Source organism: Leuciscus leuciscus (assembly GCF_965113295.1).
Source record: "Leuciscus leuciscus genome assembly, chromosome: 16".
In the NCBI taxonomy this organism is placed as follows: Eukaryota; Metazoa; Chordata; class Actinopteri; order Cypriniformes; family Leuciscidae; genus Leuciscus; species Leuciscus leuciscus.
This window is the reverse complement of record NC_138740.1, coordinates 29,847,340-29,873,546: the sequence shown is the minus strand read 5'-3', so window position 1 is coordinate 29,873,546 and position 26,207 is coordinate 29,847,340. Positions and strand designations below refer to the sequence as shown.

General features: G+C 37.5%; 2 protein-coding genes and 1 long non-coding RNA gene across 9 annotated transcripts in view; 2 read left to right on the top strand and 1 right to left on the bottom strand.

Moving 5' to 3' along the window:
* Positions 1–642: 642 nt before the first annotated feature.
* Positions 643–15,541, top strand: LOC309478526 (cholesterol 7-desaturase nvd). Its single transcript, XM_082142127.1, has 7 exons — positions 643–1,224; positions 8,344–8,532; positions 11,299–11,477; positions 11,560–11,685; positions 12,727–12,846; positions 14,017–14,193; positions 15,254–15,541. The coding sequence occupies exons 1-7, from the start codon at positions 795–797 to the stop codon at positions 15,413–15,415; spliced, it is 1,383 nt and encodes a 460-aa protein (XP_081998253.1). The 5' UTR covers positions 643–794; the 3' UTR covers positions 15,416–15,541.
* A 4,736-nt stretch (positions 15,542–20,277) lies between these two features.
* The window catches only part of LOC309477180, a 6,272-nt gene continuing 342 nt past the window's right edge, over positions 20,278–26,207 (bottom strand). The window contains exons 2-3 of the long non-coding RNA XR_014198562.1: positions 25,587–25,789; positions 20,278–20,412 (exon numbers count right to left, since the gene is read on the bottom strand). This is a non-coding gene — a long non-coding RNA (uncharacterized lncRNA). The remainder of the gene's footprint in view (positions 20,413–25,586; positions 25,790–26,207) is intronic.
* Positions 23,150–26,207, top strand: part of grin1a (glutamate receptor, ionotropic, N-methyl D-aspartate 1a) — a 25,309-nt gene continuing 22,251 nt past the window's right edge. For 3 of the 7 annotated variants that reach the window (XM_082140309.1, XM_082140308.1, XM_082140307.1), the window contains exon 1: positions 23,150–23,833. In XM_082140309.1, coding sequence (XP_081996435.1) covers positions 23,585–23,833 — 249 coding nt within the window. In that variant the 5' untranslated portion in view covers positions 23,150–23,584. The remainder of the gene's footprint in view (positions 23,834–26,207) is intronic. The other 4 variants (XM_082140310.1, XM_082140311.1, XM_082140313.1 and 1 more) reach the window with 2 other exon arrangements.

The window sequence follows — 26,207 nt, the reverse complement described above, 5'->3', positions numbered from 1 at the left end:
TCACTGTGTGCTTTCTACCATGCACAAATAAAAATGTCATTGAACTTTTGCTGTGTAATTGTAACAATGAGCACTCAAACACACCAAACCAACAATTACTAAAAACACACACAAAAACTGATTTTGCACGGGCATTTTGCACTAGTAATTTAAAATGTATGCAGTGCAAACTGTTTGATGACTTTATTCAATTTCTGTATATTTCCTACCTTTTAGACAAATATTTAAAATACTGTCTTTATGTTGTTTCTACATTAATTTGGAGATTGTGAAATTATTACATTATAAAATATATAAAAAACATTAGGTTTTTTAATGGCGATTCATCGTGATTAATCACAGAAAAAAATGTGTGACATACTCAACTGCTCTCTCTAGGCCCATTTTGTTGGATCATTTAGAATTTAGGCAATGTTTTAAAATGTAGTCTTTAACTTATAGAAAATAGTAATGTTTCCATTATCTTTCACATAAAGAAAACCTGTTCCAGTTAAGGAGTAGGCTATACATGTATAATATTCAGTACCAGTACAAACTCCACCCGATTTTTCTATGATTTGACGATGGGGTATGTAAGATGACATGAAACCGCATGGTTGAAATGAAACCACCGCCCACCCCCACCCACCGTATCCACGGGGCTCTTGAGGACGCTATACGGACATATGCTGTGTGTGACGTTTAGAAAAAGCATGCATAAACAAACCCTACCGCTTTCTGTCTGCATATAAACAAAAATGGGAAGGAGGGATTATCGAGAGCATTGACTGTCAGAGTGTGACATCGCAGGTGTCATGGAGAATTCACGGGCATCACTGATGTTCAAGGCGGCCGCGGTGGCCGCGATCGGTCTCACCGCTATTTTCGTCATGCTCGTCCAAGACCCATCAGACACACTCTTCGGAGGTGGATACCCAGAACTGTGGCGGAGAACCGGACTAGCCGGAGCCCCTACACGCGCGGCAGCCTGCATCTTCGCAGGCGTGTTCCTCCTCGCGATGGGCTGGTTGTACAGACTGTTATTCGCTCCTCTGGAGCTGCTCCGCGGTGTGGATGAGGTGGGGTACATCGCGGAGGACGGGCGCTCTCGTGCCCAGGCTGCCAACGAGGTGCGGCGGCGACGGAAGACTGGAGAATTACCTCCAGTTTATCCAAACGGCTGGTACCGGGTTTTAGACTCTCACATGCTGGAGAGGGGAGATGTGAAGAGTGTGACAGTGCTAGGTAGGTGTATAACAACCGCCAAAGATGGTAAATGAATCGCAGTTGAGGTAAAACACTTCACTGGAAATGTCCCACAGTTTTATTTCTCTTTTTTGGAGCTGTTAAACTGTCATGAGATCACAAACAGTCGCACAGAAGCGATATAAAACGTTACTAAATCAGAACGTGGGGGAAGAACATAATTAAACATCACGGTACACGTAAATGTTGAAATACGCATGCGTCACAGAAATTCGTTTTTGCGGAGTGCTTTTTAAAAGTTGATCTACTTGCAATTTCTTAACTATTAAGAAACACATTTTTTGATAGGCTATCTGTAATTACCTTTCCATAGCTTTGGCGCCCTTTTAACATTAAAAAAACTTGTAGGACATGAATTGATGAATGAATGATAATTTTTAGCTCGTGAAAATTGAATTGTCGATATCAAAACATCATGTCCTGGGAATGACCACAAGTCAAAATAGCTCGCCATAATATGCAGGAATACATGTTATACACTTATTAGGCCTAACAGTTAAAAAATTATTAATGAATTACAGACCGCCAGTGTTTCCCTATCCTATGAGAATCTACACATTTTCATTCATGTGAATGGAAGTAGGCTACTCCTTCAGTAGGCTACTGGGGGACTAGGGCTAAAATAGCTCTCCATTCACTGTTTTGTAGCCAGATATGTTTTCAGGTCACTTCAAGAACAGAGACGAAGTCATTTGCATCCTGATTCCTGACATGGTCCTTGAGATCAATAATACAGCTATTTTGTCGCATACAGTATCCCCATGTCATGCTATTGCACAGAGAAAAAGCTTTTGGTCAGGTCTTTTTACTAGGTGGATGAGAGGTTGATTTCATTTTTATGCCACTCCCTGCAGTTCAGCATAGTACATGGTGCTAGTATCTCCAAAAAGATGATATGTTGATTAAATCTGATTTCACGCATAATGATAAACTGTATACCTTCCATGCACTGCAGATTTATAAATACTTAATTTATGGGCCGTTGAAGCAGTGTGACATGCTTATACTTTTTATATACTTATACTTATACTACTTTTTAAACAGCTATTCTTGTATGATTATTAGAAATGTAATTTTTATGATCTCATAAATTGAGAGACTATACAGTATGTACCATTTGAACTTAAAAATAATTTTACACACGGCATGCAGGACTATTTAAACGAAGTGTTAAAAAGGGGGAAGCTTAAAGAAATGGTGACAAGCACAGGACCTAAAATATACCTTATATATGCATATAAATATTAACCTAAAATACATATTGTAAATGTATAAATATGGCATAATTAATCAACATTCAAAAGTTGAACCTATTTGGGTGATATTTCACAGGCAGGATGTTGTAAACTGTATGTTGAAGCATTAGATATGCAGCTAATATCATTTTTTGTTTATCATTTTCTGATGGAAAATCTGCAGTTATTAAGAACCTTCTGAGAGGTGATCAGGGTTCTGGGTTATGAGAGTGCAAAGTTGCCTCTTATTGACTTCAGACAGGGTTACGGAAGAAGCGTCTGTGAAAATAAATTAATTCTCCATCATATTGTGCATCACTGTGACAGACTATAACCTCAGGTCATGACCAGAGTTAAACTCTTCAGCCCTGTCATTGCAAAGTCTTTGTCTTTTGTTACTCAGCTTGGCTTTTTGTTATGTTTAAGTGTCTGTTGCTTAGCTGAGTTGCTGTAGGATATCCTATCATGTTGCAGAGACCTTTTGGGTTTTCAGTGAAAACCAAACAAAACACCTTTGTAGTTTTGTCTTTGGGATACAAAGAAACACTGTTGTGCTTTTTGCAACCTAGAGACTGTCAAACCTGCGATGCCCTTTTCTACTCTTGATTACTATTATAAAAGCTGGACTGTCACCAGCAAAAATCAGATAAAAGATACTGTAAATGAAACTGCATTGTGTTTCAGACCAAATTAGGTTAACTAATCCTCGTTTGAACCTCACTGTCTGTGAGGGACTCTAATTGAACTTTTAAGTACATTTTAAATCATTATGTTTTAAAATGTGCACTTGCAGGGCCGGCCCGAGGCATAAGCGAACTAAGCGGCTGCTTGGGGCCCCCTCGCCACTAAGGGGCCCCCAATCGAGTTTGTTTTATTTATTTTTTTATTATTTTTTTACATATTAATTAACTTAAACAAGTGACATAAATGAATGAAAGGATTAATAATTCAAGACAAGAAAATTCTGATTTCATGATCAATATACCTGCCTACAACTGCTGCTGTGTCGGCCAGTGTTTGAGTCATGCGCATAACCTCGCGTGCATAAATAAGACAATTTGTGCGCAAAGTCACGGTAATGTTAAGCCATGTCACAAAAATTTGATTTGATCAATGATTTATCCTTTAAATGTAATGATATTCAGAACAGAAGAAGAATTAAAAAAATAACTATAAACAAGCCAAAACTAAATAATTTAAAGCGAAAGTGAAAGTTAGCGGCGTTGGGCTCACGCATCTCTCTCATTAGAATCAAAATGTTTCAACATTCGCGATGGATTTGGATGGTAAACTATTCTTTATCATAGGCTTTGTACTTCACTTACGTTCCAATATCGACAGAAAAAATCATCCTCTTAACACGCGCAAAAATGTGCTTGGAAACATCACAGTGGAAGATTACAATGCTGGAACATGTTATGTTGTGTGTGTGTGTGTGTGTGTGTGTGTGTGTGTGTGTGTGTGTGTGTGTGTGTGTGTGTGTGTGAGGCGCGGGCGCGATCGAACAGTGGAAACATAAAAACATACTCCGTCATGTTCATACAAGACATCATTCAAACTGCAAAGTGTTGCAAAACGTTGGAGGATATTTTGCAAATAATTTTTTTATATGTTTTGCGACAGTTTGTTTTCAGAAGTTTCAAAGAGTTAGTAAAAGAGTAAAGAAAAAGTTAAAACTTTAAGTATCTATTTTTTTATTAAGTATTTATTTTGTATTAATACATAACATCATTGTATTAATTTATAATGTAACATTATAGCGTGACATTGTGTCAATAATCGTCAAGCACATGTGACTCTGCGTGGTGGGAGGGGGCCCCCAAATAAAATTCTGCTTAGGGCCCCCAAAAGGCTTGGGCCGGCACTGTGCACTTGTAATGTACGCCAAGTCTTAAAAGTATTTTTTTTAAACTGTACTTGCTGATAATATAATATTAATGAAATAAAAGTCCACTTAAAGAGAGTACACTTTCCTGACTGTTTAACACACTTAAGTGTATACTAAAAAGTGCTTGCAATAATTCCAAATTAATCATTGACTAACATACTAAAACACGTTATATTTAACTATATTTAACACTTAATTATAGCTGTAGTTACATTTAAAGGTAATATATGTTATGAAATTAAATTAAAGTATATTTTAGTTTACCATAAATGCTTGCTAGTACATTCGACACTACGCTGTAACCATATTTCCAAAGACCAAAGAAGTAACTATGAAATTACATATAAAGATGTACTTAAGTGGGTCAAAACGCATTCTCAACTAATTGCATTTAAATAGAATTTTTTCATTTTAATTGTAAAGAACATGCAATTAAGTGTCTGAAAACATAACATTCAGTTTGTGCTTAAATATAATATTTTAAAGTAGTAGATTATTTCCATGATCATTTTTAAAAGTATGCTAAAATGAAGATGATATCAGGATGACCCATGTTTGACAAATGTTAAAGACATCTGTGGTTATATGCTTTCTTGATGCTTTCATTCTATCACAAACCCATAGACTAGAAAGCAGCAGTGACACAGCTAAATTTGGTTTTCTTTAGTGATCTCAAAGAGCACAACATTTAATTTCTGCTGCTCAACTGCTACAGCATATTGATGTGCATTTGATAAAACTTTAGTTAAATGGCCTATTGGCTAGATGTCCCATAGGAATCATATCAGATAACAGACTCAGCTCAAACACACTGCCTTAGCTCTATATATAATATACTTATCGGCTATATGTCTCATAGGAATCATTTCAGATAACTGATATGCTGCCTCAGCTCAAACACACTGCCCTCGGTCTATATATAATATACATGATTTGAATGTCTATGACCTCGTCATATTGACTTGGGCTGTTTCTTGTTGTTTTTAATATTTTCTGTGTTGGACTATACAGAGTATTTTCACACACATTATTGTTACCATTTGCTATAACCATCCATAATGTTTGTTGTTTTCCACTGCCTTTTTCTTTTGTGCAGTTTTGTCATCTGAGTGTAGGAGCTTGTTTTCAGGGGCTCTGCATTGCAGGCAAATAAAACCCCTCAGGTCAGCATAACAGAAAGTGAGTTTTCCGATACTGTCGCTGTAGACCTGAGGAGTGAGAATGACTGTGCAAATCAGGGTAGGGTTGCACTAGCAGTTTGTAAGTACTTTTTTAAATTAGAACGTAAAGACCACACTAGAAGCTTGTAACTACTAGCTGGTTTGTAACTAACGCTGTACTTTATTCCGTTGCACCATTTGTTCTTAAGGCAGAACATAGCTAGTAAGTCGTAAGCTCTCCGTAAAGTAATACGTAGTCGCATAATATGACGTTTACCCTCGAAGATCCAATAGCAGCCTTCAAATACGTGCAGAAGTTGTGTTGTAATGCCGTGAATTTCAGTTTATCATTCATTCTAACTTCTTTCGCGGTAAACGGTAAAAATAAGTTTCCATTAAATACGACACTTAATCATGCCTGATAGCACACGTACATCACGGAGACGTCTATTTGATGTGCGTGTTTACATCTGGAAGACGTATGTTTTAGAGTGTTTGCTCATCTGCAATACGTCTATAGGACATTTCCTGTCAGATGTCAAATAGACGTTTAGAAAATGTCTTTAAGATGTTATGATTTAGAATGTATGTAAAACTGACATCTTAAAGACGTCTATCAGATGTTAGTAAACAGCAGATGCTTTCCAGATGAAGTGATCTTTAACAGACATATCTGTATAAATAACATTCAGAAACTGTCTTTGAAACAAAATGAATAAGGATAAATAAATAAGTACTGATACAAAAAACATAAGAAATGACATTTATTGATTATGACAGATTTTATTTGACATGCACAACAGGGACCGATGGGACAGATGCACACAGCTCGCGCTGTTTGTACGGGTTTGTGTCGATGAACTGCAAGTAATCTACTCACATAATGTTCTCTCTATTAAAATGTAAGCGAGTGTAAAGTCAGCAAGCATTATCATATATGTCTGAAGAATTAAAGGGATAGTTCACCCAAAAATGCAAATTCTGTCAGTAATTACTCACCCTCATGTTGTTCCAACCCCGTAAGACTTTCGTTCATCTTCGGAACGCAGAGCTTCTGGGTTGTACATTAGAATGTAGGCTCACTATTGGCCAGGATCACACACGTGACCAGCGTAGGCCAATTCGGTTGTTAAGTCGTGACGTAACCACTCTCCGATAATACTCTTTCCGGGTCCAAAGTCCAGGTCCTCTCTACCTACCTACCGCTTTCGCTAGTGTTTTGGTTATTATTGAGTGTTTTTACAATGCCGCAGTTCTGTGTCCCGTGTCCGAAGCTAACTCACTTCAACCTCGTAAATCTTCTTTTTCATTGATGCCTGGACTCTACCCTTAATTATGTCACCTGAGTGATGAGCTACACTAACCACTCTGGTGTTAAAGGAATTGAAACCCTTTTTGACCGCCAAGGGTGCCTCACTAAGAAGGACGTGATCGTAAATAAATGTACAGGTTCCACCATTATTTCTGGACGAGAGGAGCGCTTGGACCCGGAAAAGGCTAAACGTGACGTGTGACGTCAGACTTAACAATCGGATAGTGAGCCTACGTTCTGACGTACAACCCAGAAGTGCTGCGCTGTTACACTACGTGAACTCACTCAGAGGCCCACACAGAAGAAAATGAATAGTTGAATAAAGTCGTTATTTTTATTTATTTTTTGCGCACAAAAAGTATTCTCGTCGCTTGATAAACTTAAGGTTGAGCCACTTTAGTAACTTGGACTATTTTAACGATGTCTTTACTAACTTTTCTGGGATGGCAGATATCAATTACCTAGCAGCCTATGAAGGAGTGAGACAGCTCTCAGATTTCATCTAAATTAAAAATTTAACTTAAAATTTAACTTAATTTGTGTTCCGAAGATGTACGAAAGTCTTACGGGGTAGGAACAACATGAGGGTGAGTAATTACTGACAGAATTTTCATTTTTGGGTGAACTAACCCTTTAAAGTCTGTCAGGTAAAAGAGCTTTTTGATGCAGTTCAGTCTGCTATTTTATTCCAACCATTTCTCCTGATTGGAGGTTTCCTTTATATGATATTCAGGTATTCAGTTTATATGTAGAGTTCGGCTTCAAAAGTCAAAACTAGGCTAAGTTTTAACTTACTCACAGCTGGTGCAACCGGCCCCTTGATTTTACAGTCTTGAATGTTGCTACGCCTATTCCTGGTTATATAAAAACCGCAGCTTGGCATACAAACAGTAGGCCTAATTATTAACTGACACACTTTACTGTTTGTTTTTAATTAATTATTAACTTTTCCATTTAGCTCATGATATAGGCTGAGACATATTGGCAAATTCCAGATCAGTGTCAATAACTGACATTTCATGTCACATCAATGAGCATGTATGACACTGTGTCATACATGCTCATTGATGTGACATGAAATGTCAGTTATTCTGGGTAGTTATTATTATACTGCAAATCTCCTCCTCGCTCTGTTTTTGGCCTTTTGGGCATAAACAAGCAGGCCAGGCCCTTTCTAAAAGAAAATTCATTCAGAATGACAGTCTGTGGCAGTTGCCAGTTACCCAATTAAAAGTGCAGTAAGCGATTTCTGACGCAGTTGAAAGTGGATCAAACCGATCACCACAAAAACTTGTAGCCAATCAGCAATAGGGGGTGTGTCCACTCATGATGTGTAGGACATAGAGTGAGCTAGAGGGAGATTTGAAGAAAAACTTTTTGAAAGATAGATTGCTAAAACACATTACAAAAGAGAAATGGTCAGGGGAATATCACTGGAAGAAGAAGGGTTATGATCAGGCAAGGGCTTGAACCCGCGTTAATATTATTAATATTTTTCTTCAGGACAGCAGGTGGCGGTGTTCCGTGGGCAGGATGGTAAAGCCTATGTGGTGGATGCTTACTGTCCCCACTTAGGTGCCAACCTGGCTGTGGGGGGGCGAGTCGTAGGGGGCTGCATTGAATGCCCCTTCCACGGGTGGCAGTTCCGTGGGGTCGATGGGAAATGTGTCAAGATTCCATATGCAGATAAAGGTAAGAGAAAAGAAATTAAGACTTTTTTTATGTTCATGATTTGATGACTGTAACAAAGTTGATAACTTTGTGTATAAGTGCAAATGATACATATAAGTTCTTCTTTTTTTAAATACAGTAAAAACTGAATTTTAGAGAAATGTTATTACAATTTAAAATAAAGTTTTTATATTTTCTCTATTTTAAAATGTATTTTATTCCTGTGATGCCAAAGCTGAATTTTCAGCATCATTACTCCAGTCTTCAGAGTCACATGATCCTTCAGAAATCATTCTAATATGCTGATTTGCTGTTCAAGAAACATTTTATGTTATTATTTTTGTTGAAAACAGTTGTGCTGCTTAATATTTTTGTTGAAACTGAAATACTTTTTTTTTCAAGACTCTTTGATGAATAGAGAGTTCAAAAGCTTTTATTTTAAATGAAAATTTTTTGTAACATTACAATTGTCTTTACTGTCACTTTTGATCGATTTAATACAAAGTTCAGTCGTGAATCGCGCAGGCTGATTGGTCCTTAAAGTCCCCCTGTAGTCAATAAATGTATCCCTTAAAATTCATCTTTGATCACCAAAATTACATATTTAAAAGTTTTTTTCCATTGAAATTTTTTTCTTCATGCCTTAAAATAGCTTGAATGGAACTCTACACCCTTGCTTTATTTAGTATACTCGGGTTCTTGATTATGCAGATAATCCCCGCCTCCACTCACTCAGACTTCCTGATCCACTTTGTAAACACTGCACAGTGGCAAGTGGAAATACTGGTTTAATTTAGCCATATATGTAAGTGGAAGAGTGCATTATATAAGCTTGTCTACAAGTCGATGTATCATAATGCGTTTTATGTATCGCTGTCTACAATGCCAGACACATAACGTTAATTAATATGATTAGCCTTTGGCTCGACTATGTTATCAAACAGCTAATAATGTGTTGCCAATGTTACACAAACCATGTTCCCGTTCGCTCTCTTAGAGTCAGACAGCTGCCTTCTGAAAATCAGCATCCTTAGAAACGCTTTGAACATCATAGAAAGTCAGTGGAGAAAGGCATATAGTTCATCATAACATATCAAATACATAATTCACCCGCTATATAGCTAAATGTACCTGGTTTTTCATATCAACAGAAAAATATACCGGGATAACCTGGCTTCTCTCAAGACTCCCCTGCTTGACACAGCAGTTAATGATATGCCAAAGCCCGCCAGCATATACGCAATTGGTTACAAGGTAGTTTGTGACGCAAGAAGCACAGGCGATTTCAAAATGTGTTTTTGAGACTGTCTTTACTTCACTGCAGTTTTAAGGAGAAAATACTCAATGGTGTTGACTGATGAATTTGCACATGGTTTGTCTTAAAGCATATTAAAAACTCCACATAGACATATAAACAACATTTAAAAAAACGTTTCGCCTCAGGGGGTCTTAACTCAATCTGTCTGCAATCACGTCATTCTCTATAGACCCTTTTTGCGCCGACGTCACAATTACGTCACAGCGTTAGCTGGAGGCAAAACAATGGGAAAACTGGAGGCAGCCAATACAAACCAGCACAGATTCGGGATAAATAAGGAGCTTAAAATGTCATCTTGTGTTGTTGGGTGCCAGAATCGACGGAGTACAGAATGACTCCAATTTGAAATTTTGTTGCACAATGTTTTCTAAAGTATTGTGATTATTTGTGAATCATCTATGATTGTATACATTGTTGTGGATTGATTGTGACTAGACTTTTTGAAGAACCTGGTATAATCAAATACATAAAGTAAAAAAAAAAAATTATTTGCTGTATCGGGAAGTTTTATTTCTAGAAAATAATCACATCATTAAAATTGCACTGTAATATCACTCTTTACATGGTCGTCTTTTGGCCTTGGCGCTGGCTAGGCAGAACTTCGGATCGTACCACACAAGTCATGTACGTGACCATTCAGCAAATAGTTATAGGCATCTAAAGATTGATATGCCCTCAGTTTCTCTTAATGCTCGGTTTCTCTATCAGGTAGGTGTAGAAGTCAGGCCACTCAACCGGAGGTAATCCTGTCAGATCGTCCATCCACTGAGGGAGCGTGTACGGGTCAGCCAATCTGGTTCCGTCCGTTAAAGTAAACTTTTGCAAATAACAGTCGCCGTCCTGGACAGTGAGTGACCTTACCCATTAAGATAAAATCGGATTTTCTCCAGTCATTGTTAAAAAACAAGCTAACAAAACTTGCTAACTAGCATTGGCCAGAGGAATCGTTCAGCCTCCACCTAAGCTCCGCCCACAAAAAAATGTCACCATGTTTACTAACTGAAAAGGGGTCTATAGGGCACAGCTGATTGGTTCCTGCTGTATCAGTAGCCAATAAGCTTGCTGCTCAACCTTAAAATACTAGTTCAGCATTTCAGATCTAGAGGGTTTCATTCAGAAACCCTCCACCTTCCCCAGCTCCCCCTGTATAGATCTGCTACGGTTAATTCATGTATGCTATATTGTACAGCAGCAGCATGTTTTACTTGCTCACAGCAGCGTGTTGTGTATGTATTGGCAGTAGAACTAGAAATCACCAACAGCAGCAGCAAAGCAGAACTATTCCACCAAGACCAATATCAACAATGTCATATCAATTACCATGCCAAACACACCAAAAATGGGAGTTGTCATGACAGAAATGCATCCTTGCTCAATAAAAGTATAAATTTCTTTAAAAAAATAAATAAAAAATCATACTGAGCCTAAAAATTAGTAGTGTATTTGACATTTGTTTGGATTGTTTTTAGTGCCCGAGTTTGCGAAGGTGCGGTGTTGGCCCAGCCGTGAGATCAACGGGCTGGTTCTGGTGTGGTTTCACTGTGACGGGCTCGAGCCCAGCTGGAGGGTGCCAGAACAGAGCGAGATCACCCGCGGGGAATGGGTGTACCGCGGTCGTACCGAACACTTCATTAATGCACACATTGAGGTGAGACAGCATAAGTAATCCATCTCGTATGTAAATATAGTGTTTGTATCTAACAGTCACTTTTGGTTCTGTCTTTTCTCAGGAGATTCCAGAGAACGCTGCGGACATCGCACACTTGGCTCATTTGCACACTCCAGGTATCGTGAGTGGAGTTGATCTGCGCTATACTAACAGCAAGACCTGGGAGTTTATACGGCATGACTGGAAGGTTTGATTCCTCACATAGACATTGTCAATAGCAGTGTTATTTTAGCATAACTGAAATACTATTATCAATTTTGTTAATGTTTCTAATTAGATCTTCTAATTGTTTTTTAATACAGTTTTATTTAATTAAGTTTTATTTTATTTAGTTTTAGGTATTTTAGTATTTCAAGTTAAGCTAAATGAAAATGAGAAATGTTGCTTTGGCAACTTGTTTCAAGTAATTATTTTTTTATGGTTTTAGTTTTTGTTTAGTTTATGATAAAAACCCTGGTCAAAAGTTTTTATCTCATTATGCAACGGAAAACTAGGGTACGTGGTTGAGTTAAAATGGATAACACTATCGTAAAACCATAAAAATATAGAATATCTTGTAAGCTCCACTCTTCTGTAAAAAAAAACAAAACACTTCCTTGTGTCTATGTGTGTTGAGTTTGCTACTTGGTTAAAGGAGCCTTATAACGACACTTTTTTGCATTTTATTTATATAATCCTATGTATAAAACTGTTCAAGACGTCTTTTATCAATAACTGTCCAAATTTAATAAACAGTTTTGTCACTGTACCTTTAAGACAAAATATGTTAATTATGTTAAGATTGGCTTTGCATGTGAAATAAATGTCTGAGTGGACTGGACCATTTTTATTTAAAAAGCCATTTCTAATTTAATCCTGTTTTCCATTTAATCTTAAAGGGATAGTTCACCCATAAATTAAAATTCTGTCATTATTTACTCACCCTCAAGTTGTTCCAAACCTGTATGAGTTTCTTTTTTCTGTTGAACACAAAAGAAGATGTTTTGAAGAATGTCGGTAACTAGCTATTGTATTGACTTCCATAGTATGGGGAAAAAAAATATGGCTACCGTCAACTGTCTGGTTACCCATATTCTTCAAAATATCTTCTTTTGTGTTCAGCAGAAGAAAGAAACTCATACAGGTTTGGAACATCTTGAGGGCGAGTAAACACCATTTTTGGGTGAACATTATTTACTCGCCCTCATGTTTTTCCAAACCTTTATGACTTGATTTGTGTATTTTCCAGGTGGAGTGGAAAGCCGAGCCCGAGCCGAACGAGCACTGCTCGCAGATGTTGGTGAAACACGCTCTCACTGTGTTCGGTCGCCACTGGCCTCTTCTTGATTTGGACGTCAAGGCCAGACAGGTAATGACTGAATTGTCATCTAGAGGGCGTGTGTGAGCTGTGCAGACTGAGAGAAACGCATGGAGACTGACTGATTAGAAGAATGGAGAGAAAGTCATGGATGATCTTGAACACAACAGCAGTGTCTTGATCTCTGTGTTCTGAGGGTAGTTCGCTGCATCTTAAGCAGTTAGGCGAGAGCATACAGAGCATGCTTTTATGTAAATTAAATGTGTGTGTGTGTGTGTGTGTGTGTGTGTGTGTGTGTGTGTGTGTGTGTGTGTGTGTGTGTGTGTGTGTGTGTGCTCGATGCTGTTCATTTCTGTGGGATGTGTCAGATTTACAAATGAGATGCTTTTGTTGTACAGTGCACTCAATGCAGATTATTTTCTTCATGAATCACGTATTATGGGTTAAATAATTCTGTGCTGCAAAACATACTAAGCTATTCTGACATTTCACAAATGTTTTTTAAAATTGAATTCACAAAAACTGTTACACTTACTTATTACTAATTAATTTTTGTACATTATCTAAGGTTAGATATTTAGTAAACAGATGTATTTATTTATTTATTACTTATTTTATTATATTTATTATTTTATTTAAGTTATTAATATATTATTTTTCATTGTTAATATACTGTATGTTTGTTCGTATTACATTAGATAATGGTAATGTAAATTAACTTAACATTAACCAAAGTTAATTAATGCTCTAGATATATTGTTATTGCAAATTTGGTGCATGGACTAATGTTAAAGTATAGAAGCTAATAGTAAAGTGTAATCAAATATTTTTGTTTGTTTTCGTGTCTATGTAGCAGTCCAAGTCTCAATGCCTTAATTTTCCTTCATGGTCAGTTGTGCAACATTTTTCTTTTTGCGTTGTCTGAAAAGGAAAGGTCTTGTCGCCATAGTGACGGCGAATAATCCTGATGGCATGTGTGAAAACAGTTGTAATTCAAGGCTGTTCTTGGATCTTCACTTGAGGGTTGAAGTTAAAAAGACTCTGAATCCTTGAGGGTGGAAAGGGCTATAGGCGTGAGAAGCAAAATCTATCTGTATTAGGGAAGATTTTGTTATGATTTATGAGAATTAATCTATTTGATCTGGTCTTACGTAGCTGAGTGCAGCATAGATTCGTCATTTTACTCCCTGGTGATATGAATGATATATTTGATGTTTGCAGGTGGGTCCAGGTGTGGTTTTCCTGCTCTTTGAACACAGTTTCTTGGGTCGGGGTGTGATCATGCACTGCGTTACCCCAGTCGAGCCGTTACTGCAGTGTGTTTCACACACTATCTTCTACCAGAACAGCATCCCTCCCCTGGTACCCAAGTTCATTCTTCGGGCAGAGTGCATCCAGGTAACGCAGACATGAAGTGTCAGCAAAACAGATTTTAAATTTGGTATTCTACATTAATTGACAACATTGTTACATGTTGTTACATGAAAAGTTTCTCATTCATTTACTGCCGCTCAAAAGTTTGGTGTTTTTTTTATATATATAGATTTTTTTTACTCTTCTGCTCACCAAGGCTGCATATATTTGTTATACTGTTGAGTAAAAACAGTAATATTATGAAATATTATTACAATTTAATGTAACTTTTCTATTCTAATGTATTTTGAAATATAATTTATTCCTATGATAAAGTTTTCAGCATCATTACTCCAGTCTTCAGTGTCACATGATCCTTTAGAAATCATCCTAATATGCTGATTTGGTGCTCAAGAAACATTTCTTATTATTATAAATGTTGAAAACAGTTGTGCTGTCTAATATGTTTGTGAAAATATATGTTTTATTTCAAATAAATGCTGATGGTATTTGATTTTTGACTTTATACACACACACATATATATATATACACTGCCCGGCCCCCCCAAAAAAGTTGCTATTTGGATTAGGCAAATGCTAAAGAGTCTATGATTGGATCATTATTGAAGTGATTATTATGTTTCTAGCATCTATTATGTTTGGCAACAGTTCTTCTAACCTTAATTGATGGAGTGTGTAGCTTTTCATTTCTTAAACATGCATGTAGGAAGAGATATCATGGCCATATTCCAGGATGACAATGTCAAGATTTATCAGGCTCAGATTGTGAAATAATGGTTGGGAAAAAACGTGAAGAATCATTTTCACATATGAATTGGCACCTCTGAGTCCAGACCTTAAATTCATTGTAAGTCTTTGGGATGTGCTGGAGGAGACTTTACAGAGTGCTGGACTCTTGCATTGTCAATACAAGATCTTGACCAAAAATTTTATTTCATGACTTTTTTTTCTTCTTTTTTTTTTGGCCGGGCAGTGTATATATATATATATATAATATAAAATAAATACGTTGTTTTGTATAGTTACAATATACCTAGCAAACGATGCGTATGAGATGTCTCAACTCATGGTTTTGCTGTTACAGTTCGAACGAGATGTGATGATCTGGAACAACAAGACGTACATGTCCAAACCTATACTTGTGAAAGAAGACTCAGCTATTCAGAAACACAGACGCTGGTTCAGTCAGTTCTACAGCGAGAACAGCCCTCAACTGCGTTACCAGCACGACACTCTGGACTTCTGAACATGAACTGTGCTTCAACCCAAATGGGTTGCTAAAATGCCAATAATACCAATATTTTTTTAACCGAAGCTGACATTTTGTTGATATTTAAAATATAAAATAAAAATCATTATGCAAAAATTATAATTATGCATTTCTTTTGCAGTTCTTTTTAACAAAACATTGTTTAAACAAACAACGTGCAAAGACAATAATAAAGTAAATGCATAATAAAAGTGCACGTGCGTTTGGATATTACAAGTCTGGATTTTACAAGTCTGGATATTATACTTTTATTTTTGTATTCCATATCTTAAAAGTATGAGCTTATAAATATGTCTGTTCAAGTGTGTTGTGTAAAAATAGGTAACTTGTTTTCCATCGAAAGGACCTTTCCTCCTTGTTGAAGTGCCTCAGACAATCATCTGTCAGTAAATAGTTGTGTATTTCTATCTACTGTGTTCCTGAACTTCCTGATTGCAGAATTACACACTACATCTACTGCAGTCTTGGGACTGGATAGCCCAGAATTGCCTTTGTCTTTGCAGATGCACCAGGTCTTGTACACAAACCTGTGCACACTGTGAACATGGATGCAAAAGGAAGTTCCCAGAAGTTCTCTTAGATGTACCTTGAATAATGCATGAGTGTTGTTCTGCCCCCAGATACGTAGATACAACTGTTTCGTATTCAACTTTGGCACATAACTCGTCCCATAACTGCAGCACACACTTGGAATAAACATCAAAATTGTCCACTAGTGTATATGCTAATGTAGTTATCATTACAGTTATCTTTATAGTTATCATTCTCATGAACGGGCCTTATTCTAAGGAATCATTCTGTAGGAAATAAATATATACACTGTAAAAAAATTCTAACCCTCCCAAATCAAAAATTTCAAGTGACCGATAACATCTACATTTTTCAATTGGCCCAAGTGAAATTATTGTTGCAATAGTCTGTTAACATTGGCTCAATGAGAAATAATATGTCAGACTAATTGAAAAATGTTGATGTTGGTCACTTGAAATTTTTGACTTGGGGATGTATTTTTTTTTTTACAGTGTAATTATAATATAAATATAATCGTGTGTATATATATATATATTTATACAATAATTATATACATATAATTTTTTTATAATTTTAATTTTAGAATAACATAAAAATAGAAAGGTTTTTATTGAATGAGCTTACCATTATGCGATCTATATCATATATCATTCAGATAGATAGATAGATAGATAGATAGATGATATTCAACAAAAGCTTAATATTTTATTGAGCTTTGATTTGTTTACTGTGACAGGTCTTGGCTAAAAGCCCTTCTTCAGGTTTCAGGTTTCACCATAATTAGTTGTTTATTCTCCAAGCTTGTTACTAAAGGCGCCTGCCATTATCCAATAGACCAAAACACACTGTGGAAATTAGTGTCCACCAAATAGCTGCCAAGTAGGTAGTGCAATTACCAGACATGTTGCTATCAATTACCATCAATAATGGTTATCCACTCAAAAGGGACATAGCAGCAGTGCAGTTCCAGTGCAGTTCATCTGATTCCATCCACTGTCTGTCTCATAATGCTAAGTGGCATTAATGAATATGTTTGACCATGGTGACAGACAGGATGTTTCTATGACATGCACCATATGGTCTTGCCCTGTTAATACATCCTGATTGTCATCTAGATGGAGTGATCATCATTCTGGGTTACTGCCCTAAACATATGCTGGTATGCAGATGTTTCGGCCTGGTCAATTAAGCCTTCTGAACAGCTCATCTCCTGTCGTGCCTGCAGTGTCTTGTGGGTCTGTGTTTAAAGAGCATGCATGGCTGTACAGACTGATCGTTTGCTGAGCCTTTCTGTGAAATTCTGGAAAATTATGACAGACCCTGCAGTGACAGCCTCTAGGGACTCTGAATGAGATGTTCTATGATTGAATAATGATTCTTTTAGACACATATTTAGTTTTTGTTTTTTATGAAATCACCATTGTTTGGTTCTAAGGAACATTAAAAACAAATTAGCACTTTATTTACTCCGTTATTGCCATCAAATGTCAGATATACTGTATATACACAATATATATAAAAATAAGATTATTAGACTTATTTCTGAAGGATAATGTGGCAGTGATGACTGGAGTAATGGCTGCTGAAAATTCTGGTTAAAATATATTATATAATAATATATATTATACGGCGGCTTCCCCTCGCATCCTACAGGACTTGAAGGATCTGCTGCTAAAGTCTTGGTGCCAGAAACCACAGGACACCTTCAAGGTCTTGTAGAGTCCATGCCTCGGCAGGTCGGCATTGTTTTGGCAGCAGGCGGAAGGGCCGACAGCATGTTAGGTGGTCATAATGTTTTAGCTCATCGGTGTGTGTGTGTGTGTTATGAATTACAGATTTTTTATTTATTTACTACCTTATTTTGTTTGCATTGTCAATGCCTTTTAGTTTGTATTAGCCTGACCATTTGAGATAATGCATATGCAATGATGTTCTTGAATGCAAATTAGTAAATTGCATATTGTATTACAACCGTGTCCGAAATTGAAACTGACAATTTGGTTTCTCTTTACAATGGAGGAGCCATTGCAAACAGATACAGCATTTAGGCCAGTAAAATGTCAATTAGACATGATATGTGTTTCTGGAAAACTGATTATGCACATTATTTGCATAATTGCATTAGCCTGAGATGTAATATTCATAGATTTTTAAAATACACTGTACAATACTACATAGTTTGGTTCTCAGATCTATTTCATATATATTCATTTGAACTGGACTGCATAGCTCAGAGAGGTTTCACATTAAAAAGACCAGTGGTAATAGAATGCCACTTTCTTTGTTTCTTTATAGACTACATGAGGATATTCCAGGTGCATTGCACAACGCAAGAGGTTTTTAACTTCAGGCAGTGTCTGGGATGTTGCTTTGAATCACATGCACTTTGAAAGTAGGACAAGTTTTTTAAAGCGCTGACGTACTGAGACTCCGACCTTGGGACTGCTGATCTGGCAATAAAGAAGCTGGAGGTAACTCACCTGACATCTGATTTTATATCACCTTCTGTAATGGCTCATGTCCAAGCACTGGCAGATGGTCCTAATGGGGATTCTGAAAGAATGACAAAACTATTCTGTTACCTCTAAATAACCTTCACGATAAAGCAAAAGAGTTTATGTCCAGTGATGTTGAACACAGATGCAACGGTGGTATGATTTGATCAGATTTCATCTTCTTTTATTGAACATTTCAATGAACAGATTCCACAGGGAATTCCGTGCACCGAGCCAGAACCAATTCCGACAGATGGAACGATCAGCATGACATATAGAAGAATAAGCCAGGAATCTGATAGCTCGAGACCACCATGTGTGGACAGTATGGCCAGCCTGAGCTCCAAATCCACCGATTGCCCAATTTGCAATGAATCGTACAGCTCCGCGGGCGAGCATCGCGTGGAATTCCTGAACTGTGACCATAAAGAGTGCCAAAAGTGCTGCAGACTCTAGCCGTGTTAAATGCCTCCTATGATGCCAGAAAACTCCTCTTTTACTCTGGGAGACCTATAGAGAAAACTTCATAATTCTCATCTGAGACAGTGCGCTTGTTTTGGACTCCCTTGGAGGCTTGTGCAAATTGACGAATGAGATTCAAGAATGCTGGATAATGCAATTTAACACAGCTGCCTCATTCTTGTTTTCCTTGCTATTCTTGCGATAGCCCTGTTGTTTGCTTTTGCAAACTAGCCTCAGGCCGAGAACTCCAACTGTGAACTAATTTATTGAACTTGACAACAGATGCCACTTAAAAAAAAAAGTGAAATAAATGTGAGCGGTGCTTGCCCATGCAAAAAATGCTAGGGTGTTCTGGGTGGTTGCCAGGGTGTTGCTATGCGGTTGCTAAGGTGTTCTGTACCCTGGATATGACTTTGCTCTCTCATTCAATATCAGTCTATATTAAATTATATTATTAAAGCACATATAATATAATATAATATCATTTTAAAATAAGCACAAGTTTTGATACTCAGGGCTACCCTAAATATGATCAATCAATAAATAAATCTGTTTTCTATTTCAGTATAGTTTAAAATGTAATTTATTCCTGTGATGCAAAGCTGAATTTTCAACATCATTTCAGTCACATTATCCTTCAAATCAAATCATTCTAATAAACTATATTTTATATAGCCTAAATAATACATAAAATTTTGACATTTTTGACATTTGACAAATCAATAGACAATCATACATCACTCTGCACAACCTTGAAACACTTTAAAGTCTTCTCTGTTCCCTTTTATCAATAATTAGGACGCGCTTGCATATGGTTTAAAAATAATAAAACGTCTCAAATTCACTGACGGAGCCACATATATCATTGTCTAGATCCTCACAGATGTCTTTTGATATGGATTAAAACAGTCAAAAATAGAGCAGCTATATTGTGCCTCGGTTTAAGAACAGACAGTCCTCTTTCTGGTTTTAAATAGCATATTTTTGGTGTAACATTTGGCTGGTTGAAAGTTCTCTTGGTCTGCGTCCTAGTTTTCTGAGGAAGAGATTGGACATCATTTATAACCATAGCAACCCTCTGAGGTTGGTGCAATGCCACAGTACTTCTGTGTGCATACTTTACCCCACGATGTTCGTCGTCTTGTTTTTTATTATTTTACCCAATCTTTCCTGAAAAACGTAAGATTTACAGGTTGTAGGCAGAGGTGATCGTCTGAGCAAGACATTTTTACTGTTTTCCATCTGCACACAGTCTGTAGAATATTTATGGGAGACATTTTTGCATTTAGGCTGCACATACAATTTGCAGTACTACTGGAGACCAAGTCACTATTTATGGCGATAGAAGGACAGAGATGAAAGGGTCAGTCATCAATAATAGATTTACATACCACATACATGAGAAACACATCATGTAGGTCCTCAGCTGGCATCTAGGACACACCAGAACAGCAGCGAATGGTTTCTTCTTAACCCATTACCAGCCTGAAAACACACACGCAGGCGATATGATAAATAATTCTGGGTTTTTGAAGCAATATACTTAAAAAAATGCAATACTGTCATTATTAAGCCGATAAACAATAATTTTATCCAACACTTAATTTGTGTTCATACATTATGCATTATGATGCATGTCATCGCCCCCGTGTTTAAGAGCCGCATTAGCAAATACTTTATGCACATTTTGATGGAAAAAACATAGTAAACATAATATTATGCTCACGAATTTGAGAAGACAATTAGCTGTGGTCTGCTACTGACATTGCACAAATTTATTTCTATATATTTTTGTCAAAATACAAATGTGTTTATTTAAAGAACTATATACAATTTACTGAAACACAGATGTTCCATTTATTTAAATGCTCAGGATATCATTTGACATAATGTTTTTTTTCCTACAGGACCTGTTGTGACCCCAGGTTATACATCAACCATTTTACCATCAACCCCCCACCCTCCACCCCACACCCCACCCCACACACACACACACGCGCGCGCGCACACGCACGCGCACACACATTAGAATTGTGTCATCTTCTAATTAGTCTTGACTATTCTTTGGTAAATGGTCCGTCTCTATGTGTGTGTAGCAGGAGCGCGTCATTATATAACGGCTGCAGTGCAGGCTGGCCCAGCTGTATTGATGTGCAGAGATGTGGGAGTGGGGGGAGGAGGGAGGGAGCAGAACACGACCGAGGCCAGCGAGAACCTTGTCGCTTGGTCAGCCTTTTGTGTGACTCCCAGCAAGCGGGAGACATCCAAGTATTCCAACACCTCAGACAGAGAGGTATAGCACGCGCCAATACAAGCGCGTTCACGGCAAACTCACTCTTAATCCATTTTAAAAACATAAATGGAAACCAAAAAATATATATATTTTTAGATTTCTAAAGATTGTTCTCTGCTACAGACTAAAATGAGACTTTATAATACAAATGCATAGTAAAAAAAAAAAGAAAAAAACTGCAGCCCCCCACGCCCCCTGAGGCGCGTGATTCATTATTTAAAGTCGGCGGAATAACTAGATCAATTGTGACCTAATTTACGAATCCCCTCTTCATATCAGACTGTGACATTCACATGAAGCTGGATTAGTTCCCACGGATAATCAAATATTAATAAGGTTTCGATTGCAGGTTCTCTAACACGGGGAAATTAAATCAAATCACAATGAGTGGAGCATGACAAAAATCACAAAACAAATGCGTGTACAAGAAAATCTGTATATTAATAAGTCGACATTATTGTAGGTGTTTCAATGATTCGTAATGCATGCTTATTGCGCGCTACTGTCATTTCATCTCATTAACACCCTGCGTTGCCAGCGCGTACAAAATGCAGGCCTACATGTGAATACTTTGAAACTTCACACTTCAGGAGAGAGGCTTGTTTCCTTGGTAACCGTTTTTTCCCCTTTTGTCCTTATGAGCCTACCAGTGCATAATGCTGCTCAGCACATGCACCTGCATAGAGAGGGCTACCCTTTTTCCCTCAAGCAAGCATTACACTTTTTTGGTCTGGAGGTTTGACATGCATTAAAACATGCATCTCTGAAAATAAAGCAAAAATAAAGTTTTGCAACGATGCCCTTTGAAAACAGACAGCACTTGAAGCCCGGGATGCTCAGGGAAGCTGGAAGTCCTCTCAGACCTGCTCCTTTATGTAATTACTTTTAAAGTCTAGGTTTGAGAGACTGAGCGAGTGATTTCATGATTGAAAATGTTGAAATATAGATGCCGTGCTTACATAATTGATCATCAGATCTAAAATACATCTCCGAGCATTGGTGGTAACATTTAGCCATCTTAAATCAGTCTTTTTTGGGTGGGAGTCTATGGTAGAATCTAAAAATATAGGAGCCAAAAAGTCAAGGAGAGCCTTTATACAATCATCTATGTGTGGGTGCTTTAAAGATACTCATAATACAGTAAAAATGCATTCTTGCTGAGAGGTTTCTTTGCTGAGCCTTGAAGAACTTTCATTTTTATAGCTGGGCCTCTCTTCTAAATATATACTTTTTTGTCTTAAACAGTGAATATAAGGAAAAATTTCTAAGTGAGCACATGTATTTTACTTCTTGGATAGCCCACTAAAACAAAAATCATTCATGGTCACAGTTATAACAGTTGCTCAATTGCACCCAATTTAAAGTAGCAAACAATAAAGTCACATTATATAATCCAGTAATCCAAGAGCAGATTTATACTTTTTAAATTAGTTTAATTCAATGTCATTTGAAATCTCCAAATGTGAATAAACCAGTGGACCTCTGGTTTTTCACATATGTGTGACCATGATTTATATAAGAGCAATTTACAATAATAATAGATCCTTTATTGGATGTACCAAATATTATATCTGTATCAGTGAGATGCTTCATTTGATCTTTCAGAGGGGCAAAAAACATAATGTTTCAGCGTTCACATTAAATCAACAGTTGACAACTATTTGTAAGATACAGCAGTAACTCTTATTAGATCCATTTCATTGTAAAGTAAATGGTCAGAAATGCTATCGGTGGGTTAGAAACACCAGAATATATTGATAAATGGTCGACGCGAGACTGTCAAAACCATGTGTTTTTTTAAACCCGTTTACGCTGTTATGAAAACACACAGTTCGCATTTACTCCAAATGGAGGAACAATTCTCCCTCTTTTTTAATTTCACGCATGGGCTGTTTGTGACATCGAAGCGTTTTAATTTGAGTACAACGCCAACGCGAGGTGCGGGGGCGCGCGTAAAAGTGCGCGCACAGCTGTCAGCACCAAGGACAGCTCCGCTGCAGAACAACAGCAGCCGACGCGCAAAGAGAAGAGAAGGACGATACGACACGCATCACTGAATTCTGCTGCCAGGCTTCATGTAGTATGTGACTTTCTTGCTCTGCCTGTCTGCAGCCTGACTTCAAGGGGGAATCAAGAAAAAGGCTGCAGTGAATGCCGGTCTCTCAGATGCCATTGCCTAAATGAATTGGGCACCATGAACACATCGCCGCAGTGTGTGTGCATTTCGCAACTGGGATTCTAAAAATTGCCACACTGGACATTGCTTTCAATCTCCTCAACCGAATAGCCCCCACACGAGCCTCCGGCAGCGATAACAGGGGAGGATACTGGGGCTCTCCGTGCGCTCTTCTGGCCCTCCACACGATGCGTCTGCTACTGCTGGCTGCGTTGTTCTCCTGCTCCTGCGTGCGGGGCGGCTGCGAGCCCAAGATTGTGAACATCGGGGCCGTTCTGAGCCAGAAGAGATACGAGCAGGTGTTCAAGGATGCGGTCACCCAGGCGAACCAGGTGTACGGAAGGGATAAATTCAAATTGACCGCAATCTCTGTCACTCACAAAGCCAATGCGATTCAGATGGCGCTGTCTGTGTGTGAGGACCTTATTTCCAGTCAGGTGGGATTTTTAGCAACATCGTTGCACTGTGGAACTTCCATGTGGCAAGATCTAATCTTAAATGACATGGCTGTAAATGTTGCCTGAGGGGTAAACATGTACATGCAATATGCACCCTTCAGAGTGAATTAATTTATTTAGCTTTCATAAGACAGTGTTTTGAAATGCGTGATATTATACATTACAAGTAGCATTTTTTAGTTATAGAAAAGTGAAGCATTAAATATGAAAATATGTGCATTAGAAAGAGCTTCAAATATACTGATGCCAATCAATAATTTCTAAGCAATTACTGCACTGTAAAAAGAGCAATAAATACCTGCAGGAACAAATTCTATCATCTGACCCTTAAAAATGACTGATTATTATATAATATAACTTATATAATTATATAACATATATAATTATATAAATCAGTTGATATATTAAATAATATTTTTGACTTGAATCAATCAAATTAATTGAAATGTTACCACATGAAGCGCATTTTTGGGTTAGATGGAAAAAACGTTTTCTATATTTTTAGACAAACATTTTTTACAGCATATATTGAGAGGTGTTTTGTCATTTTAGAAAAAATTGCTGAAAATATCAGTTGATATCATGCATAAGGATCCATTGCTACATATTTTGACCCTTAAAATAGCTCAAATGTCTTAAAATGTAACCTAATGTAGCACCGTTAAGTCATATTCAATAACATTTTTGACTTGAATAAAACCTGTAAATTCAGATGTTACCACATGAAGCACATTTTTCTAGGTTAGTAAACAAAACATTTCTACAGTGTAGGCATTGACCTGTGGAGAATTACTTGGGCAGTCGAAACTTGTTTTGGATTGTGGCAGTAGATTGAAGCTGCGTAACTCGTTTAGATGTCTAAACAGGACAGCCTGCCAGTTGATGATACACACAGGTCAATAGACTCACGGTGGGAGGAAAGGTTAACGTTCTGTAGCTGACCCCACAGAGCTTTGATGTCAGAAATGAGTGCGATGACCACACTTATCTCCATCCACACTCATCACCCAGGGCAGCAGCTGCAAAATAAACTAGGTGACGCATGAAAAATCAATGATTGAGTTTCTATTTTCACAGAGTATTACTGTGCTTGATAAAAATAAAAATGGGGGTGGAGGGGTCAACATAGTATCAGTATCTGCCTTTGAGGAGGATATACAGCTAATGTTCACTATAAATACACTGTATAAATATTAAAGTTAAATATGAATAAACTGTTAAGATTCAAATATTTTTGAGATATACAAAGATGGATGGATGGATGGATGGATAGATACAAATGGATGGATGGATCATTCAGTTTTGAGGTGTTTTTTTTATAGCATGCTTTAGCCTGAGAAGTGTAAGAGGAGAAACCTTCAAGTACTGCAGTAGCAATGTCCTACATAAAGTGTAAATGAGAGACTTTTTTCACTACTGAATAACTACTGTCACACTCATGGGAGTAATTCAGCCTGATGCGTTGCTTCATTAAAAGCCTGCACACGCAAAAATCACATTAAGCGGTTCTGCTTTAAGTGCTCTCTGGGCCGGTGATGTCATTACAAATGTGCTGAGGAAGGAGTCTATCGTCTATCTCAGGGCTGGATACTGCACTGAACAAAAAAACGGGGCTGAATATGAATCACTCCCTCCCGTCCTGTTCGCTCTGCCTTGCTCATTCTCTCGCTAATATTCACACCAACCTCCCCGGTCAACCCAATGGGTGTTCAGCACTCAATTATGTACATACCTTCAACAAATCTGGGGCCGTAAGGTTGTGCGGCTTGTTAGCAGAATGTCAGGATAATTGCTGAATTAATTTGGTTGTGTGAGATTCTTTCATGCGAAACTGCTGTATCGCTCAGTCTGTATTGCCTTTGGCTCACTGATGTCTTTGCCCACTCTGAAGAAGAGACATTCTATGACAGATGGAGCCAGTGCCGGAGGGTCTCTCTGGAAATACATAATGTTGCCAAACCTTTTATTCTCGTTGTTTTTCCTTCTCAATACAGCATATTATTGAAAAACAAAAACAACGACTGAATCATCGATCGATCTATCTATCTATCTATGATTGTCTCTGTATGGTTAGCACTGATTATCTAACATTATTTATAGCTTTATATTATAATTCTTATTTACGGTTGGTTATTGTTATTTATTGCTGGGCTTATAATTTATGCAGCCGTTATTTGTGCAATAACAGTGGCCTTTTTTAGCTGTGCAACATGACGCTCATCTACATATTCTGCTCCACTTTATGGATTGTTTAGGTGAAATACATGTGATTGATTGATTTTTTTATTGTGTGATTTGGAAATGCAGCATACACTAAGCCCAAGACACATTTCCCTAAGGGGACAATAAAGTA